Source organism: Falco rusticolus, chromosome 15 (assembly GCF_015220075.1).
Source record: "Falco rusticolus isolate bFalRus1 chromosome 15, bFalRus1.pri, whole genome shotgun sequence".
In the NCBI taxonomy this organism is placed as follows: domain Eukaryota; kingdom Metazoa; phylum Chordata; class Aves; order Falconiformes; family Falconidae; genus Falco; species Falco rusticolus.
Window position 1 is genome coordinate 10,639,137 of NC_051201.1, and position 20,962 is coordinate 10,660,098.

Here is a 20,962-nt window from a genome sequence, read left to right on the forward strand (position 1 = left end):
TTTGACAAGCTTTTACATTATTGACTTACATTTCAAAACCCAATGTCTAAAATGCATTGTTGTGAAAACAAGTTAGTACCAATTTGAAGAGAAACAATTTATGTGACTCATTTCTAATTATTTTCCGTCTACCTCAAAGGTAATCGTGGGTTTTTTTTAAAGTTGACTGCAGTGTTAATGAAACTATATTCTGATTTTCAGTAATAAAACTAGTTTTGTTCTATTAAAACTGTTAGGAAAAACATTTGGAATCTATTGGCATTTATTGTTTTTCTCTGAAAGCATTGCAGACTACATAGATGATTTATTTGTCATTTTTCAGGGGAAATAAAAAGTATTGCTGCTTAGATACCTTCATAATCCTTAGTCAGAACATGTGCCAGCTCTTCCATTAGCAAAAGTGTAGAGAAATCAAGCTGCCAGGCATCCTGGGGTTAAGCAAGCTCCTGACAATCTACTGAGGTTATTTTGGTCAAAGACACATGTGACACATCTGATGGGAACCCAGATGAAACTAATTTGGGTAGATTAAGGAAAAAAGTGCTATGATAAACCATCATCTCAAAGTTACATCAAAATAATGGTGAGGATCATGTCCAGCAGAGAGAGTTTGGCAGTGATGACTTGCCAGTCACTTGGGTCTTCCTGCTTGGCTCAGCTGCTGCCCACACTCTGGGCACTGCCCTTATGATTTGGCAAGGTGTATGTCTCCCTTTGTCAACTTAAAGCATCAGTTTTACATAGATACTTGTTCTCTTGATCCTTCTGTCTCCTCCTGATGTTTGTGACTTGCCTGCAGTGGGACAGCAAAGACTTTCTCATTATCTGCGGGAGCACGAGGGCACTAATGGGATGGGCGGCATAACAGGAAGAGGGCAGAGGGGAGCCATGCTGGAGCCATGCCTTGGCCACAGGCCCCACCTGGGAATCTCCCTTTCAGGCAGCTAGCTTGTAGGGAACCAGGGGTGTGTGAGATGTCTGCTCTAAGGTAATGGGAGCTCACTTATCTCCCCTGCAATTTGGAGGACAAAGCCTCCAGCACTATAGAAGCTCCGTGTCCTCCATGTTGCCACAGACCAAGGCTAGTGGCAGCATGGTAGTTCTGTACACCACTGCCATTTCCTTTTCTTTCTCTTCCTGTGCCTTCCCAAAGGTCCCATGCAACAGCTGCTCCCCATTCCCATGTTGTATTTGTTCCACAGACTTGCTGGAAATTAACTTCTGCCCGGTTCTCTCCCTTAGCCCTATGCTGGGAGCTGAGCTAATGGCAGGAACCAGTGACTGTTTCAACTTCTGAACTGAAGAGGACACCCTTGGCATCTGAAGCTTGCATGTGCCAACACAACATGCTGAAAAGCAACAAAACTGATGAGACAACTGGCAGGTTACTCAGTGACCCTGATAAGCGTGTGGAATGAAGCTGGGAAAGCAGGGTTTCCAACCATCCAAACCACCAGGATGTTTTTATCACTGCAGACAGGGCTGCTCCTTTGATCCAGAAAAGAAAGTTAAGGAATGGAGATAACCCGCCACAGATGCAGAAGCTCTTTACAGGTAGGACTTGAAAGAAGAAATATATGAATTGATAAGAAGAAATACATAAGGTTACAGAATGTGATAGCATGTCTCCTGCAACTACTGAAGTGTGCTGAACAAAATGAGGGCTCTCTGCTATTCATACATTTTGTAAAAATTTTGTGTATTTTTTGCGTTTTGTAGAATGATAAAGTTTTACGTGCTTTCTATTAAATGTTGCTGGCAAATGGTTATGAGACATATCAGCAGACTTAAACACACAGGTAATAGCTTCAGCTTCCCCTGGTTTCATTCTCTTTGCTGATAACTTACCTTTCCATAGTAACTTTTGAAAGGTTTCACTAAACCTTTGGTTTTTGTTTTTGGTTTTTTTGTTGTTTTTTTTTTTTTGGGGGGGGGGGGGCAGGGAGGAGGAGTTGACTTTGCCACTTACTCAGTCTGTATTTTCACCAAACTGCATTTCGTAAAGGAAGAGAAACTGGTATAGTTGTCTGCTTGACAGGCTAAAAGGAGATGTTTTCAAGAGCTCTAACAAAAAAACATTGTAAAACATGTAGTTTATAAATCAAAGCTCCAGAGGGAGATATTTATCAAAACACTTTATTGACATAAACACATCTTAAGCATAGACAGAAGACTGAAACAACTTTTCTTAACTAATGGTTCCCAGTATGTGGTACACATTGCTCCACCAAAGGAGCACAAGAAATACCGCCATTAAAGTGCGAAGCTCTTCCATGGACAGTTCAGTTGCTGCTTTGGATACAAAGCTGCTGAGCTGCTTCCCTGCCACTCATGAAACTGGGGGGTGAACAGTCTTCAAAAGCTTCAGATTGCTGGTACTAGGCAGCAGTGACAGCATGGGAGAGCTGGGAAGAAGTCTGCTTCCTCCCAGGGAGCAGGACTGTGTGAGCAGGCGAGTATGTGCAGTGTGGTGGAAGCCAAGATGCACAAACTGTGTTGGCCCGCGAGCCCGAACACACGGCAGATTACTCTAGTGCACAACACAGCCAGTTGCCCTAGAGAGCGCCTGTTGTAGTGTTTGCAGATTGAGAGTAGTGAATGCCATTCAGCCACCCCTGGAAGGCTCTGCCCAGAGCCTCGGAATGTGAAACAGATGTCTGCTTCTGGCATTTTTCCTGGACTTGAATGAGGCTGTTTGTATTCAACACAGCTGCTCTAAAGGGTCATAGTTTCTGTGGAATGTGTCCTATTACAAAGCATTCCAGAGGCTAAATTTAGGGGTAGCTTTTGGAAAATAAAAGTCTGAAAAGAAATATTTCTAACAAATTAATGTTTTCTTCTCCCACTTTATCTCCATACAGCAGGAGCCAGCTAACAATCATTAAAACCAGGGAACAGAAGATTTTTGCTAGAACTGGCAGCCCGTTATCATCCAGCAAGTATCTAAGCTGAGGGAGCCTGTACAGGAGGACCTGTGATCTTCAACAAAGTAACTGTGGTTTGTCCTTACTGTTGTTTCTATCATCTTATAAATACAACATAAACATGACTCAGAAAAACATGTCAGATCTAAAATAGTCAGACCTTTTCTCTGATAACCCACAAAGAGTCCCTTAATGGAAAAGTCATCCCCCAACTATATACTATAAACTTAAACAAAACTAACTACATACTGTTGCTTCTCTGAAAAGGTAAATGGTACAAAGCGCACCCTCAGCATTACTGTGTACAATGTGCTTCACAAGCCAAGTGCCAACATCCCAATGAATTACATAAGACTATTATTATGTAGTGGTGAAAGCCAAGCAGAGCGATTCAACAAAGCGTAATTTACTGATTCCTTCTCTATTTGGAGTGCAGGTTGAAGCAATCTGTTGGCAGCTTAGTCATCCTTCTGTTTTCCCCCTGGCACATATTTGCATTACTTTCTTCCCCAAAATCTGGGAGGGCAAAATTAATTTTCTATTAAAAGAAAAAATAAAACAAAACAAACAAAAAAACCCCCCAGAAAACAAAATCAAACCAACCAAGCATGTTGCCTATGAGCTGCCTGCATGCGTTGCTATGGTTGAAGTTTCATTTGTGGTGCAAACGTTGGCAATGTCAGAACTAATCAGTTCAGTGATTCAGCGAGAGAGACAGAAAGATAGCATAACAGCTGGGTCATTCTGCTCCTTTCCCAATATTAATACTACATAAATATTATCTTTACAGTTTCATTCATACATCCAAGCAAGCACTGATCATTCAAAGGATGCTAAGCCAAATAAGCAGATTAAGGCTGCTGCAGAGTTGGCTTGATGTTGAAGCCTTGTGCAAACTGGGTGCCTTATTTCTGACACAGGAAGATTTGCATTTGTTTCTGTCCTATTTTGCTATGTGACTTTAGATGTCACATTTGGATCACCACTGCCTCAGTTTCCTCAGCTGCTCAACACAGACTAAACTGGACTACTAGGCTGTGGTTTACATGGTGTTCATAAACTTCACCATTTTTAAAATAGTGTCTGAGGATGATGAGAAAGAGAAAATACTACTGAAATATAAAGCAGTACCTTCAAACAGGTGAGCACAATCTACTTTTAAGAAATTGTATTAGTCACTAGGTAACTGATGACAATGAAGGTAATATTGCATGTGTGCAGGCACCAAAACACCTGATAGTATTTTTTTAACCGGTTCTTATTTTTCCAGGTGGTCCACAATTAGACCCATCTTTTAAAAAGTGCTAATTAATACTGGAATTCTATCTTAATGAGTTCTTCTATTGTCAATTTCTGCCAAAGACAACAGTTTAGTAAATGCCACATTTCCCAGACCAGAAGCATAGGCTAGGTATTATTGAGATTTATTCAATACATTTAATGTAAAACTTGTAATTTAGCTGTCAAACTTTGCCAGGGAAGAGTAGCGGAAATGTTTGTACTGAAAACTGTGAATGACTCTCTCCTATACTGAGGCAGGTGCATGTAAAAAAAAAAGCCTCAAAGATACTGCATTTCCTACCGTAAGTAATGAGTACTTAAATCACTTTTTATAGGGATCTAAAGAGCCCTCCATATTTGGCTAATCCAACATAATACAGTAAAAACCAGGCAGATAATTTAGAAGTCTTTAAACTTACTACTAAAACATGTTACAACTTCGCACACATGAATTTACACAGGTTTTGGTATCTGAAGCTAAAATTATATTAGCAGTCCAAAACAGTCATATGAATGTAAAGATTTTAACTGCCAATTAGCTTGGTATACTTGTAAAAGTCGAGTGTGCAAAATGCACTTCTAAAATGCAGTTTGTAACTAATTTTGGATAGTGAGAAACTGGTTAAAAGGTTGAAACTAATCTTTAAAAAAAAAAGTCATACCTATGCAATGACTAATAAAATTTAAAAGTCAATTTTCATTATATTTTTGTAGCTGCCTGTAAGCTGATTTCCCCACATACTGTGTTTTGTAGGAGTAATGAAACACTTAAGAAAATCCAAGTGATTTTATTTTGCTTATAGATGTACGTATAGTGTAACACTAGCATCACCACTTATATACAAAATTAGTTTAATATAACAGAACACTAACGATTTCCCCATCAGGCAATTATGACCGAGCAGACAAACACTGATTCACCACTTCCAGTAAGTGAGAGTTTTCCAAAGCAGCTGCTACACGTTCTTTATCAGCAAGCTGTTTATTAACTGTGCAGGAAAAAACACCACAGGAAATTGGTCAAAACATTGATGTACAGTATCTATTTTAAAGCATTTTATGTTGACACATAATCCCAGTGTTGCTATGGTGCTCAGGTAGACTAGGAATTCCACAGATGCTAAGTACGCTGACAGCTGCAGTCTGAAGTCAAAGCTACCATGTTACCACAAGTTAAACCAGCAAGCTGTTTATGATTCAGCAGCAGGGAGCTACGCGTGTGTAGGTGTAACACAAGAAGAAGTTTCCCCCCAGCCTCTCCCCGTTCTCTGAATCCTCCATAACCCAGGCAAATCAATGACTAGCTGACAGTACAGGTTGCCTGAGGAGATGTTTAAAATACAGTACAGAACGTATCAAAGTGTCATTATGACACATCCCTGTTCTGTAACATCCCCCAGAATCTGATGCACACGAAGTCCCAGACACTGAACACCTGCTCTGCAGGTGTGGGAATCTCTCTCCTCTCTAATTTTCAAGATTAAAAAAAAACCAGACGACCACACAACAGAGCACTGAAAACCTTACCTGCATGCTCAGAGGCATGTGTTCCTGGTGTTATATGAACATCCAACTTAAAAAAACGTAATAAAAGAAAAAGGGAACAAGTCAACAAAATATTAGAAGCTTAAGTTCAAACTATTTAATGATAAATCCAAGACGATAACAAAAAGAGGGGGAGAAGGACATTCTTGCCAATACCAGTTGCTGTATATAGCAGAATAAAATAAAGCCTAAAAAGAACATTCTGCATGCCCATCTGCTGAAGCCTGCTTCAGACAAGGGGGTGAGGCACCAACCTCTCCTCCCGTGCCCTCCACGACCCCCCTCACCCCTGACCCCGCTGCCACAGAACCGTAGCTCTGCACTGCTGCTTCACCTGCTGCTCTCTGCTTCCTGCAGCGTCTCCCTCACCCATGATGTGGACAAGGCCATAGTTATTTTTCACTGTAAATTAGTCAGCTTATTTTTTTTTTGCCTTTTGTTTGTTTGGGTTTTTTTCCCCAACACAATCCCCCTCTTTTGCTTTCCAGGATGATTTGATCGCTCACCTTGAATCTCTCGGGCAGGGACCTGAGCAGTTTCACCTTTATGGAGAGGCCGATTAAGGTCGCCATGCTGCAGTGCGGGATGGTGGGTGTGAACTCCACGGCCACCGTGCTCTCGGCGTCATTCACCTGCCGCAAACAAACACTGCCCGTGGGCCACCCCGCCCTGCTCCAGGGCAGCTGGGGCCTCGGTGCGACACGCCGCCTGGAGCTGGGCTTTGTCGCTCGGAGGTACGTTCACTGACATTCTTTAAATACTACGTGCAGGGCTACAGTCACCCTCTTTTGACGTTAGCCCGCCGCAGGTCTGGTGGCCCGGCGGCAGAGGCGGCTGCCCCGCCCGCGGGGACCGGCCAGCGGCCGCGGCGGACGAGCGGGACGGGACGGGACGGCCGCGGGGACCGGCCAGCGGCCGCGGGGGACGGGCGGGACGGGATGGGACGGGACGAGACGGCCGCGGGGATCGGTCAGCGGCCGCGGGGACCGGGCGGGACGGGACGAGACGGCCGCGGGGATCGGTCAGCGGCCGCGGGGACCGGGCGGGACGGGACGAGACGGCCGCGGGGATCGGTCAGCGGCCGCGGGGACCGGGCGGGACGGGACGAGACGGCCGCGGGGGCCAGGCGGTAAGCGCGCCGCAGCGCGGGTCTCACTTTCACTCGCACTTGCTCGACGACGTTCAGCTCCTCCAGGGTGAGGGGGTGCTCGGGGTCGTTAATGGAGCGAATGAGATGTGCCGGATTAAGGAAAGCGGAGCGGAGCTGCACCGACCCCCCCGGCCCGCCCTTCCCTGCCCGCCGCCCTTCCCCACCCGCCGCCCTTCCCCACAGGATATCGAAAATCTCCCGGTCGTCGATGGTGTCGGGCAGCTCGTCGTCCTCCTCCCGCGCCGTCACCGGCCGCTCCCCCGAGCGGCGGTAGATGAGGGGGTTGGCGTTCTCCAGCGGCGCCCCGCCGCCCGGACCCGGGCCCACCATGGCGGCCGCTCAGACCCGGCCCGCCCCCGCTGCCGGGAGGCGCTGCCGGCGGGGCGGAAGGAGCCCGGACGCCATTTGCCGCTGCACCGGGCGCGGGGGCGGGCGCTCGGCGGCCCGTGTTGGCCGTGGCGGGAGCGCCCCCCTGTGGCGGGCAGCGAGGGCGCAGGGTGGCGGCGGCCGGGGTGGGCACGGGGGCGCGCCCAGCCGCTCCAGGCTCGCACAGCTTTGAACTAAAGCCTGAGTGAGAAGCGAATGGCTTCGCAGCGGTCAGCGCCGCGGCCGAGGGGCTGTGAGGGACCTCTGAAGTGAACTTAGTGCTGCCGACGGTGTTCTTGCTTAATTTATTTCTTTACTCTCCTAATTAATTTGTAAAGTCAAACTGTATCTAACAAAAACCTGCAAACTTTAAGACACTAGAGTGATAGAGTGTAATGATGACCTATTTTGGCATCATACACTCCTTTATAATGAGGTTGAAGCACATATTCCTGTGTAAATATATGATGTGCTACCTGTTTTAGCTTCCTTGCCATATGTTTGATTTCTCTTTGTATAGGGGCCAGGTTTGCTTCAAGCCCGCAGCTTCACATCATGGTCACGGGTGAGAAGATGCGAACATGCTTCCCCAGGCGCAGGGCGGCAGTTTCCTCAGCAGCTGACAGAAAGAAAAGAGGATTTGAAAGGAGCTGAGGTTTGGTGCTTCAAAAGATGTTGCAGCTGGAAGAAGAGATGTATGTTGTGGTTCTGTTGCTCGACACTGCCTTACAGAAACAGCGGTTACCTCAGGTGTGCTTTTGAGTGCAGGGAGCTGGGCCGGATCGGATTTGCCCTCAGCAGGACCTCTTCTGAAGATTACTGGTATGTTTACACATCTGCTGATATTTTAAATAAGACTACCTGTGAGCAAAGTTTCCATTTATCACTGCTTTCATCTTTGTTTTGTATTCCAGTCAGTTAATATATACAGTACATTGGCATTAAAGTTCACTTTTTAATCTAATCCTTTATCTTAAATTGGTCTTTCAATTAGTGTATGTTGTTTTGGATAATACATTTTATTGGTAAGCATCATTTTTCTGGCTGCTTAGGAAATACAAAGCTGATGAGGCTGACTTACCCATAGTGGTGAAGATGATGGCTGCTTTTAAAAGTGGTTTTTGTTTGCTGTGGTTTGTTTTTTGTTTGGTTTGGGTTTTTTTAAACTGGATGAAGAGATTTCAGTTTGGCAGCACAAGAAGCCCATATTTGTTGGATTTCACTGATGGGAAGTGTTCAACTCAAGTAGCCTCATGGAATCCTGCTTCTTCCAACCCCTTACTCTCTGCCTCATGTTTATGTGCATGAGTGGATGCATACATACACAAACAGGTGCATACACCTATTCCCTTATGTTGAAATTTGTCTGCTGGTTTTGGTCTGTCTTCCTAGTCCACAAGAAAAATTGACAAATATCCCGGAGCTATTCACATTGGACTGGAACAAAAATGACTGCATCAGAAAGGATTTTCCATAAAGATTTGAGGGAAGTATGAAAAATAAGAGGCGAGTTATATTCTGCAATGCATATTTGCTCAGTTCCAGGTGAAATTCATGAGAAATTGGCACGCTTTGCAACCCAGAGACTTGGGAACTATATAATAAATAGCAAGTAGCTCTGAAATTTCTTGCACAGAAAATCTTGTTTTACCTATCTCATTTGTGATCTTTTTTGTTAAAGAACGGACTTTGACAAACCTGTTTCCCAAGTAGGGTGATGTGTGATCTGTGGTGGTGAAGTTGGCTTCACAGGCTCTGAGTGTCCCCGCTGGAGGTGAATTAAGTGAAAGCAGTGCAGAGGAGCCTGAAGTGGTATGCCTTGCATCTGAATGCTGATGACACCATTCATGCAGGAGATGTGAAACAAAACGGCAGGTTTTTTACCCAGCAGAAGAGTGCACCCATCCAAGCCATGAGCAGCCAGTTTCTCCAGGAGAATGCTGTGGGAGACTGTGTCAAAGACTTTACTAAAGTCTAGGCAGACAAAATCCACAGCCTTCCCCCATCCATGCATGTAGCGGGTCACCTTGTCACAGAAGGAGATCAGGTTCATCAAGCAGGACCTGCCTTTCACAAACCCACGCTGGCTGGGCCTGACCCCCTGGTTGCCCTGCACGTGCTGTGTGAAGGCGCTCAGGATGAGCTGCTCCATGACCTTCCCCGGCACCGAGGTCACGCTGACGGGCCTGTAGTTCCCCAGATCCTCCTTCCTGCCCTTCTTGTGAGATGGGCATCACGTGGGCTGACGTCCAGTCAGCTGCCCCCACCCTGGGTAGCCAGGGCTGCTGATAAATGATGGAGAGAGGCTTGGCGAGCTCCTCCGCCAGCTCCCTCAGTGCCCTCCGGTGGATCCCGTCTGTCCCCATGGACTTGTGTGTGTCTAAGTGGAGCAGCAGGTCACTGGCTGTGTCCTCCTGGACTGTGGGGACTTCATTCTGCTCCCTGTCCCTATCCTCCAGCTCAGGGGGCTGGGTACCCTGAGGGAAGCTGGTCTTGCTGTTCAAGAGTGAGGCCAAGAAGGCATTAAGTACCTCAGCCTTTTCCTCATCCTCTGTGGCAATATTCCCTGCTGCATCCAATGAAGGATGCAGATTCCCCTTGGCCCTCCTTTTGTTGCTGATGAATTTGTAAAAACATTTTTTATCTTTTATGGCAGTGGCCAGCCTGAGTTCTAGCTGGGCTTTCACCTCTCTAATCTTCGCCCTGCCCAACCTCACCACATCCCTGTAGTCCTCCAGAGCTGCCTGCTCTTTTTGCCAAAGGTCACAAAACTCTCCTTTTCCCCCACCAAGTCCCAGCCAAAGCTCTGTTCAGCCAGGCCGACCTTCCCCACCGGCTCGACTTTGGGCACATGGGGCCGGCCGGCTCCTGCGCCTTTAAGGCTTCCCTCTGGAAGGATGTCCAGCCTGCCTGGAGCCCTTGGCCCTTCAGGGCTGCCTCCCAAGGGACTCTGTCAGCCGGGCTCCTGGACAGGCCAAAGTCTGTCCTCCGGAGGTCCAAGGTAGCGGTTCTGCTGACTTCCCTTCCTTACTTCCCCGAGAATCAGAAAATCTTGTCATTTCATGATCACCGTGCCCAAGATGGCCTCTGACCACCACATCACCCACAAGACCTTCCCTGTTCACAAGCAGCCGGTCCAGCGGGGCATCTCCCCTGGCTGGCTCAGTGACCAGCTGTGCCAGGCAGTTACCCCCCACACGCTCCAGGAACCTCCTGGACTGTTTCCTCTGTCCTGTATTATGTTTCCACAGACATCTGGTAGGTTGAAGTCCCCCAGGAGAGCAAGGGCTAGTGATGTTGAGACTTCTGCCAGCTGCTTGTAGAATGTTTCATCTGTGTCATCATCCTGGCTGGGTGGTCTACAACAGACTCCCACCAGGATACCTGCCTTGCTGGCCCTCCCCCTGATGCCCATAAACACTCAACCCCATCACCACCATCATTCAGCTCTCGACAACCAAATCACTCCCCGACATACAGGGCTACCCCACTGCCGCACCCTCCTTGCCTCTGGCAACTTTGTCATAGTTTTCCTGCTGCACAATGACTTCCAGCTCCTCCTGTTTGTTGCCCATGCAGGGTGTATTGGTGTAAATGCACTTCAGCTGGGCTATCAATCTTGCCTCCAACAAGATGTGGTCCACAGGCTCATCTCTAAGGAGCTTGGTTTTATTTCTTTCCCCTTTGGAATCTAGTTTAAGCTCTCCCAATGAGCCCTGCTAACTCCTGGCCTAGGATCCTTTTCCCCCTTTCAGACTGGTGAACCCTGTCGGTCACCAGCAGACCTGGGGATGTGAAACTGACCTATGATCAAAAAAACCAAAATTCAGCCAGTAACACCAGGTCTGGAGCCACATATTGATCTGTGGGATCTTATTATGATCATTATTATCATAATTATGGTACAGCCTTGCTAGCCCTCATGAAAACTTCTGCAAGAATTAACTATTTTTGGTTTTATTCTTTTTAATTTTTAATTCTTATTTTCTAGTTATTTGTAATCTGTAATCCTGTTTTTTGGTGAGGCTGTTGTTTTGGCGTTTTTTTACAAGATATTAAGCGTTGACAGCTCTGGCACATCTTCAGAGCTTCACTGTTTGCTGGCAGGATTAAGAGCAGATTAGCTACGATTAGACCTTTTGTTGTTGTTCACAGGTGGTGTTGGATCATTTCTAAATCATTCATTCCTAGGATCAGGTAATGATGAAATGCGTTGCACTAAGGGATTGCATTTACACTTTGTATCACCTACAGCTCTGAAGGTGCTTAATGCAGTGCATGTTCATAAGGGAATTTAGCTGCACTCCCTAATCAGAATGCCCTCAGCAGGGACCTTTGTACCATTCTCTTCCGGACAAAACCAGAAAACAATCTAGAGTCCACACGGGCGTGAAAAATGGCTCCTGAAAGCCACATTTCTTTGCTTTGTGCCTTGTTTTGCAGTATAGCATTCATCACTTGCGAAGCAGAAGGTAAAATTGAATATCTGTTATTGCTGTTGGGGAAGCAACTGCACTAGCAAGTTGCAGTGTAGTGATTTTGAAAGTCTACTGCTCTTATACTTTTGTTAGTAATCTGCAGAAGTATTCCAATAAGCTTGTTGCAAAAATTACGGGTTTATGAGCTGAAACCATTCCTGATATGATTTTATGAGAATAAAACTTTGTTTCTTAAAAGTTAGAAAGCAAAAACATTTCCAAATTATCTAAACAAAATGTTTTTAAGATCTTATTGGATGATAAATTAAGAAAATATTAATGATTTCTGTTTGCTCTGAAATTTGTTGTTAAGCTTTATGCTCTTGCAGAGTGACTAAACTGTCTTGCCTAGTTCCTGTTGTCATTGGCCAATCCAGCTTTAAGAGTGTTTGGCTGGGGTTGTCTGTCATTGCATAGAAGCGAAATGAAACTGAACAAAATCTAAAGTAATTAATTGAAAAGTCTGGTAATTATGATAGAGTTATAGAATAATTAATATAATTAATATAAATATACAATATAGTAAACATTATATGATAACGTTACAGTTGTGAAGATGCAGTGTTTTTTCTTTTATCTTATGTGTCACTTAGGACAGAATGGTGCTGAGCTAGAAGTGACTATCGCACATGGGCGGCTCAAAGGGAGGCAGGCAAATGTGAAGGGGACAGACAGACTTGTAAACGTTTTCCTTGGGATTCCTTTTGCAAAAGCCCCAGTTGGATCCTTGAGGTTTTCCCCCCCTGAACCACCTGAACCTTGGAATGGTCTGAGAGATGCAACTTCTTACCCACCACTGTGAGAGCTGTTCGGTTCATTTGTATATAGGACCTGGTCACGTTTGTCAGTGTTGTGTTTATTAGGGTACGGAGGTCTGATTTTTGTCTGGTAATGAATATGCTTCCAGTACTGAAATATTTCAAAAGAACTGTGGGAAAAGGGACCACAAATAATTCCTGGGAAACTCCTGTCTTTGGAAACATGTTTTCTCATTATGCTGTGATGAAATGATTCAGCCTTTTAAGTACTGTGCACAGAGCTGTGCTTTTACAGGCCTCACCTTTAACTGTATATAAGTAACAAACTCTGAGTAGCCTGTGGGAATTCAGCCTGTGGGACAAAAGAAAGTGTGTTTTCTTTATCATTGTTACATTGTTGCTATTGCAGTTTTATTACTAATAGTCACGCTTCCTTTGTTTTGTGAAGATGTCCTCAAGATCTGTCCATGTTGAAAATAGCTGAAAAAAACTTTAAAGAAAAGCACCTTCCATTCCAAACTTCTGAGGACTGTTTGTATCTAAATGTTTACAGCCCTGCTGGTTCAAACAAGGACAAGTTACCTGTACGTAAACTCATTTTACAAACTTGTGTTGCACAAAGTTGGCCCCTAATGATAGCTCCTAAGTCACTTAATTGCCCTTGAAAATCTGGTGCTGTATTAACAAAAACAATATTATTACATAAAATTCAAAGTCCACCAACCTAAAATTCAGCTCCTATTGAGGTTTGGTGATTTGAAGTTCAAATTCTCTGATGTTGTCATCCTCTTTCACATGAAATCTACCAAGCAATGTATAAAAGTGTGTCTCACCCTTTTTTCTCTAAGGTAATGGTGTGGATCCATGGAGGAAATTTTATATTTGGTGGTGCTGCTAGGTATGATGGTTCTGCACTATCAGCCTACGAGAATGTTGTGGTAGTAATAATTCAGTACAGACTTGGACTCCTTGGATTCTTCAGGTAAGATGACCTATTTTGTTTTTTACAAAATGCTTCCGATCATGTTTGAAGCATGCATGGTTTTGTTTTCTGAATCAGCTGAAGTTCCACACCAGCTTCCTGCTGTCACGGTGGTTTAAATACATAGTTCAATGACAGCAGGACTGGAGAACATTGAGAAATATCCATAAATTCCATTTACATTGTCATTTGATTGGAACCTGCTGTCAAATCAGAATTGGGATTATTTGGTTCTGGATAGGATGTTTGTTCTTGCCTTCTATCCCTTGGTGTGTAAAGAAAAAAGTCATACAGTGTAAAGGCCAGGAAGCTATCTGTATATGGGTAAACAAACGGTAGAGGCAAGTAAATCAGTGGGGCTTAGATCTGACTATGAAGGATTTTAGGTCAGTAGGCTGTACAGATCTTTCCTTGGCCACGTATGAGACCTTACACAAAATGTAAATTGGTGGGATTTATTTTATTCTGGTGTTAGAAGAACTATTACTCTTCCTGAGAAGCTGGCTTATAATACTTCTCTTTCAGTACTGGTGATGAACATGCTCGTGGGAACTGGGCATTTTTGGATCAAGTAGCAGCTCTTCAGTGGATCCAAGGAAATATTGAACACTTTGGTGGAGATCCAGGATCTGTCACACTCTTTGGTGTATCTGCAGGATCTTGCTCTGTTTTTGCACATGTAGGCATGCAGTAAATACACTAAAAAGTAAAGTCTTAAAAAAAATCTTCAAAAACTCAAATAGTATAACATTTCGTGTTTAATCTGATTTTTGAAAGTAAGATTAATGGCATATTGTGCTAAGTCTGAACACTTCCCTTGTAAGCACATAAAAATGTGTAATTCCCCACTGAATCCAGCAGTCCAGTCAAGCATAAAGTTATAGGATAAGGACCTTAATTGTAGAATAAATACATCTGTTTTTCCCTTCTTGGCAGGTTTTATCTCCTTTGTCTAAGAATCTCTTTCATAAAGCAATATCAGAAAGTGGAATTCTAATCCCTCCTGAGGAAGATTTACTTCTTTCAACAGATCTTAAGGTAGGCTCTTTTTTTTTTTTTTAAAGCCTTTATAACCTAAAATAGGATAATTCTGATATCTGATAATTTGGTTAAAGAGAAAAGGGGAAAATCTGATTGCATGTTATGCAACAAAGTTGATCACATTTATTCTCACTGCATACCTATAAATATATAGATTAGTACTAAGTAAATTTTCATTCAAATAATCTTATTTATTTTCAATCTCATTTGGTGTTGGAAGTAGATTTTACAGTTATGTGATTATAATATTTGTGGTTCAACTTGGGTATTTTCAATTACACACATGCCAAGGCAGCCATATGTTCATTTTCATGCACACTGTAACTTATAGAGTAACTATGAAATTTATTATGGGAAGTTTAATTAGAATCCGGAAGAGGCATTCAGTTTTTATGCAGATATGGTCTTTTATGGAGGAGCTTTATTTGAAGTAAATGAATTATTTAAAAAAAAAAAACGCAACAAAAAAAATTAATATTAAATTCCTCTCGGTATGTACCTTTTCATTTCTCCTTCTGAAACAGCAGGTAGTAATAATGTAAGTCTCTCATAAGTTGATTTTCTGAAATTTATGTTACAGCCTTGTATTATGCCTGCAGCAAGGCTGGTGTATTACAGTGAATAGAAATACAGCAAGAAAGAGAAGTAAGAATAATTTCATTTTCTGATCAAACTGTAGTATTTCTAGTAAAATAAAATACTGAAAGACCTATCAGACTCACCTGAATCTGCCCTTAGATAAAACTATTAACAGTAATGTTTATAATAATTTTATATTTATAAATTCCTTAAAGACCCCTCATAGCTAACAGGTTTTGTCTTTGTTGATAATTTCCAGAAAGTTGCAAGTATATTTAAATGTGAGACGAGCAGTTCACTCTCACTGATAAACTGCTTAAGGAACCAGGAAGCAAAGGACATAGTCTTTCACAGTACGGTAGGTGAATCTTTGCTTAGTGACAGATATTTTTAATGGTACCCTTGCAAAACTTCAGCTCAGCCTCTGACCAGAATTCATTGTGGGCCTATTCCCAAGTTGATTTTTCTTGACTTTTGTCAAAATACCCCCTAAATACTGAAATAATATCACATAATTTTCAAATTTTCAGTGAAGTCTCACAGCACCTGTAAAGTTGTGACCAAGACTCGAGCGCACATGTCTAATGTCAGTTAGGAGCAAGACAGGCTCAGGAAAACATTACATTACTGCATAGCATGACCCAACCAGGCTTGGATTTTTTACTCTTGTGCTGAACTATAAATTTATTTTACAGTAGCTGTAGATACTCAGATTTCTTAAAGCCATTTTTTGCACTTAGAACATTAAATGTGGATATTTTATTATATGGTTTGAAGGAAAAAATGGAAAATAGCATTAACAAGTAATTTGATCTTTTTTTCTCCTCCTTCAGGAAATGTCATATCTATCCTTAGTTTTGGATGGAGTATTTCTTCCTAAGTCACCTGAAGACATACTGGCTGGGAAAGAATTTAATGCAGTCCCATATATGATAGGAGTCACCAACAATGAATTTGGCTGGAATATTAGATCTGTAATTTAATGGCCATTCTTCATTTTTTTGAATGTTTGTGTTAACTATCTAGGCAACTCTGAGAAGGTATTTGCTGGTAGGACACCTTTTAAGTATTGCCAAAAGGCTTTGCACTGTTGGAAATGTATATAAGGTAAACTTTGCTTGCATTATGATTCTGTAGTGACCCAGAAGCAGTTGGTCGTAAAACAGTGATAGGCTTCATCCTGCAAGCTAAACTACATGGGCATCCCTGGAACATCAATTTTATACAGTATTTTCTTATCCTAACATTGTAATCCCTCATCCAGGCAGAGAGAGGAAAGAATGCAACAGTCAAGGGCTTATTACTAAAAGAAAACTAAAACCAATCTTTTCCCCCACAACAGATGGTATTCAAGATTGATACATAGAATGTTTAAAAATGTGACATTGATCACCTTAAACAGCTTATGCTGTATGTCATTATGAACTCGGACTGCTGGTTATATCATTGCCCCTGTTTTCCTTATTACCATGCAGAAAAATCTATCGTTTGACTATCTCATTTGGGGACAGAGTATGGGGGTAATGCAGGTGTCCATTCCATGCTCAGTGCATTAATTCTTTCTGATATGAATTCTATGGGTAACTCTAAAAAACAAGCAATGGCTATATGGTGAACAAAGCTGCAGGCAGTGGATTTGTGTCCTTTCTCTTCCTTGTCCTTTTTTCTTCATTTCCCAAGTATTCATGTTCATCTATGTAGTACACAGCATTTGTTTTGAATCTATGTAGTAACTGTGTGTCTCTGGGAGTGCGCTGGTACTGAGTCCAAGAAGAAAAATGTAAAGTGAAATCTGTTCTAATTCATTCTGTTGGAAGAAGAGTCATTTTATGCAATGTTCCAAAAGAGGAGGAGCATTGCCTTATCTTTACTTCGAAGGGTTCAAACAATTGGACTAGATAGAGAGGCTGCCAATAACTTTTAGTATCTCCCCTACCAGGGGGAAAATAAGCTTTTGAGACAGAAACTTTTTGCTTCAATTCTGCCCTAATGCTTTCTAGTCTTAGAAATTTCTTAACAATATGTGTTGATTTAAGGATAAACTACTTAGTATGGGTAGTTTATGTAGAAACTTTCACCAAGGAAACATTTACTGCAGTAAATACAAGATTTTCAAGACAGATGCTGCATTGTACTACATTTTTGCATATGATATGATGCTTCAAAAATAAACACTAGTAGTAAGAATGAAGTGGAATAATGTAGTTCGAATGTTAAAAATATTGGAGAAGTTGATTGGCACTAGTAACATCCTTTTTTTCCATGCAGACATCAAAAATACCAGGTTTGAAGGAAGTAGGAGATAAAAAATCAATCACTTCAACTTTAGAATTTTTACTACAAATGATGGTAAGTACTGTTGCACTAATCTAGTTTGAGAAGTGAAATTCCTTTTTAATGTATATAACAGATTTGTGGAGTTTGTTGTTCTCTAATTTCCTGCTTGAGTCATACTCTTACTAAGTCTTACTAAGACTTGAGGTGATGTTATGCTCTGGGTAGAGGCCCAGCAAAGTTGACAGGACCACAGTGTATGGAGTTACACAGAAACAGGACTGAGTCAGGCCTGGGATTTGGGGAAACGCCTTTTTCCTTCTAGACTTCTGAACCGGCATTTTTCTTTTATGTATTTTTATATAGGATTACTGTAATAGTGTCTCTAATCTCATGGTATCTGATGGCTAATCTCCTGATTGATGGGTTTCAAAACAGGGTTTTCAATATGTTTACGTTAAATTAAAAGTAACTTTTAAAGTAGTTACTTTGCATTCCTAGTTTTGAAATTTATCTTTCAATCAGCAAATTCTAACACTAAAAACGTAAGCTGTGTTTGGAGATCCCACTGGTCTTGCCCTGTAGTCTAATAGCCCATAAATCTTTCAAGGACTCAGAGAATTTACTTTTGTTATCCCTATCTCCTTTCTCCTAAAGAAAACAGAAACCAACAGTATTATCAGGAGGCGCTGCTGCATTTCATTGATTCCTGTAGAGTTTTAACCTATATAAATCCGTTGCAAATTTGACCTGAGGTTGGTTGGTTGGTTTGTTTTTTTGGTGTTAGGTGCAGAAGGGGGTTTCCCCACAAAAAGTCTGAACAGATTTTATTTGCTGTCATGGTTTCCCATCAACATGGGTGCTACCCTGGACCTTTGTGCCTTTGCAGAATCTCTGAAATGTAAAAGATGACATTTATAGCTGCTAATTCAGAGTGTGATAAATTTTCTGTTTCTTGTTTCCCCTTTTTCTCTTAGCATGTACCATCAGAGTTTCTGCCTGTGATAGTGGATGAATATCTGGGAAACACTGACGATCCTGCTGAGCTACGGGACCGATTTCTGGACTTGCTAGGGGATGTAGGAATTGTCATGCCATCCATTAAAGCACTGAATTATCACAGAGGTGAGCTAATGAACACTAGTAGGATATTCAAACCTCTTACTACCTGCTGGATCAAATGATGTAGACACAAATCCTGTCATGTGTAGGCATCCCTTCTTGAAATTCCCACTGGGAACTTGAAGGCGCATGTGATATAGATCTGCAGGATTGTGTGAAACAAGTGTATGTACTCCTTTATCTTTGTAGTAGTGTCTTGCACTTGTACTTACAGTCATAATATATTGAGAGCAGAGCATGATAACACAAGTAAATGTTTGCTAACTGAAGTATACAGGCTTAAAAATTAAAATATATTAAAGCAACCTGGAATTTGTCTTTTGGCCTACTGCTGCTTGGGAAGTCAACAGCTCTGTAGTCTGGAGATTTTCTGGTATCTAAGTGCAGACAAGCTGTGCCAAAATACCTGGAACTGGAAAATAATTTGATGTTATTTTGTTTTCTGTAAGTTTTCCTGGAGTGATTTTTTTTGTGTAAGTGCTGTGAGATCTTAATTTTGAATTAAAAAGAATAATACATATTTGAATGTGACATTACACTGGAAATGTGCCCAGTATAAAACTTTGGGCATATTTAAAGTAATACTTTAAACAGCTGATGTAATTTATGCTTCTCTTCTTTAACTCTCTAAATGTTATGTCCTCTAGAGTCTGGAGCCCCTGCTTACTTCTTTGAATATCAGCATCGGCCCACTTCATACCAGGATAGTAAACCAGAGTATGTGAAAGCTGATCATGGAGATGAAGTTGGCTTTGTCTTTGGAGGACCATATCTGGCTGGTGATATTCAGCTACGTAGTAAGGAATAGAACACTCAGTGTTCGCTTATAAATTGCTCTCATAACACTGGCATTATTCTGTTCAGTAATTCAGCCTCCATTTTAATCAAAGTGCATGTATTAACAGTGATACCTTTCTCCTGTTAGAATTTGTTTAACACTAATTTACTGTCTTCTTCATTCTTTATCATGTGCAGTTTGCTGTTTCTGAAGCATAGTAAGTTACACATATTGTCAGCAAATGGGCAAATAGGACATTTGCTAGAAAACATCACCGTCATTGTACCAGCACTGTTCATGAATTTGCAAGATAGTTTTGGCTGAAAAATAAATTGAAGGAAGGGTCAATTAAACTTGCAGGGGATTAGCAGAGTGCTTGGGAAGAAGGAAATCTAGGCTCTTTTCTTTTCCTGAGGAACTTAAACTCATGTCTCCTTTCCAGGGAATCCCAGGGGCTGTCAGGATCCAGAGAATTTGGGACTCGGTCTCTTTTTCAGATAGTAGGCCAGTTGTGTTGATTAGTGCAAGGCCTGGAACTCTAGTGTTTTATTTTCTGCATGATGATCTAATGGTTAAGTTAAAGACTCAATTAATATTTAAGCATTTTATTCAAAACGGAACTGGTCCATTGAGGAAAGATTAAGGATAATTATAGCAGCCTCATTCATAAAGAACGCTGAAATCCTTTCCTGATGATTGCTGTATTACTAGCATATTGCAGGTGCATTGCCTCTGTTGTAATCAGTAAGTTGTTACAACATATTCACAGTCTGAAATGCTGCTTCTGTAGAAGCAATGTTTTGGTTTATGCCACGCACAATAATTATTTTCTCTCTCAGGTGAAGTTACAGAGGAAGAAAAGAACCTTAGTAGAACTCTAATGAAGTACTGGGCTAACTTTGCTCGAAATGGGTAAGAACCATGAGATTCATGACACATTACTAGTTTGTATTGACTCCATAGTGAATTAGCTGTTCTGTTGATTCAGTCTTAATTTCTGTGATTGAATTCCCTTGTGACTGAAAAGGGCAATTCACTTTTTCTTTCTTTTTGTTTACAGAAATCCTAATGGAGAGGGTTTGGTTGAATGGCCATCTTACAACCTAAATGAAGAATACTTGCAAATAAATCTAAACCAAAAGGTGGCCAGAAAGTTGAAAGAAAAAAAGGTAGAATTCTGGAGAAAGCTGATGTTTGAAAAGACAAACAACAAAAGAATGGAAAACAAGAAGGTTAATTCAGAGTTATAATTTACAGTCTAAACATACACATAATATGCAAACTATTAGGATAGTACAAGAAATTACTTAAAGTAATTTTGAGGATAAAATCAGGTTTCCCTTCTTTTGACCTTTTCTTCACTGTTGCCATATTTGCAGTTATTCACTGTAATAATTCCAATTGATATTTTTCCCCTTTTTGATCCTTCACTTTTTCCTGGATTCATGTCTACAACAGGAGCCTCACTTATTAAATATAGGTACCAGATTTCCCCACAAGCAGATTTCTGTTGCTTCCCTGGGACTGAAGACACAATATAGCAGCAACATTTTTTTAAGGAAGTGAAATTAATAAAGAACCGATTTAAAAGTAAAACTGTCTTTTGATGTCAAGTGTATCAGCAATGGTACAGAAGTTCTCATCTGATTTAGATACAGAAATGTCCTCTGTGGAAAAATAAATT

General features: G+C 41.8%; 2 protein-coding genes and 1 long non-coding RNA gene across 3 annotated transcripts; 2 read left to right on the forward strand and 1 right to left on the reverse strand.

Moving 5' to 3' along the window:
* Positions 1–4,852: 4,852 nt before the first annotated feature.
* CIAO2B (cytosolic iron-sulfur assembly component 2B) lies at positions 4,853–7,279 on the reverse strand. Its single transcript, XM_037408779.1, has 5 exons — positions 7,089–7,279; positions 6,907–6,986; positions 6,257–6,382; positions 5,733–5,778; positions 4,853–5,194 (listed from the first exon to the last, which is right to left on the reverse strand). Exons 1-5 carry the CDS (start codon positions 7,228–7,230, stop codon positions 5,097–5,099), a joined length of 492 nt encoding a protein of 163 aa, XP_037264676.1. The 5' UTR covers positions 7,231–7,279; the 3' UTR covers positions 4,853–5,096.
* Positions 6,389–8,230, forward strand: LOC119157678. Its single transcript, XR_005107626.1, has 2 exons — positions 6,389–6,484; positions 7,787–8,230. It is a non-coding gene; the product is annotated as an uncharacterized LOC119157678 (long non-coding RNA).
* A 3,379-nt stretch (positions 8,231–11,609) lies between these two features.
* On the forward strand, positions 11,610–20,874 carry LOC119157676 (fatty acyl-CoA hydrolase precursor, medium chain-like). The gene is made up of 13 exons (XM_037408778.1): positions 11,610–11,738; positions 12,338–12,542; positions 12,951–13,086; positions 13,351–13,484; positions 14,010–14,163; positions 14,421–14,522; positions 15,364–15,462; positions 15,938–16,078; positions 17,373–17,453; positions 18,356–18,503; positions 19,148–19,297; positions 20,118–20,190; positions 20,339–20,874. The coding sequence occupies exons 1-13, from the start codon at positions 11,663–11,665 to the stop codon at positions 20,526–20,528; spliced, it is 1,689 nt and encodes a 562-aa protein (XP_037264675.1). The 5' UTR covers positions 11,610–11,662; the 3' UTR covers positions 20,529–20,874.
* The last annotated feature ends 88 nt before the right edge of the window (positions 20,875–20,962 follow it).

Coding starts and splice junctions, on each gene's coding strand:
- LOC119157676 (XM_037408778.1), top strand. CDS start 11,663: ATGGCTCCTGAAAGCCACATTTCTTTGCTTTGTGCCTTGTTTTGCAGT. Junction 13,087..13,350: donor CAAACAAGGACAAGTTACCT/GTACGTAAACTC, acceptor TTTTTCTCTAAG/GTAATGGTGTGGATCCATGG. Junction 17,454..18,355: donor AATTTTTACTACAAATGATG/GTAAGTACTGTT, acceptor TTTTTCTCTTAG/CATGTACCATCAGAGTTTCT.
- CIAO2B (XM_037408779.1), bottom strand. CDS start 7,230: ATGGTGGGCCCGGGTCCGGGCGGCGGGGCGCCGCTGGAGAACGCCAAC. Junction 6,383..6,906: donor TCGAGCAAGTGCGAGTGAAA/GTGAGACCCGCG, acceptor TGTTTGCGGCAG/GTGAATGACGCCGAGAGCAC. Junction 5,779..6,256: donor CCCTGCCCGAGAGATTCAAG/GTGAGCGATCAA, acceptor CGTTTTTTTAAG/TTGGATGTTCATATAACACC.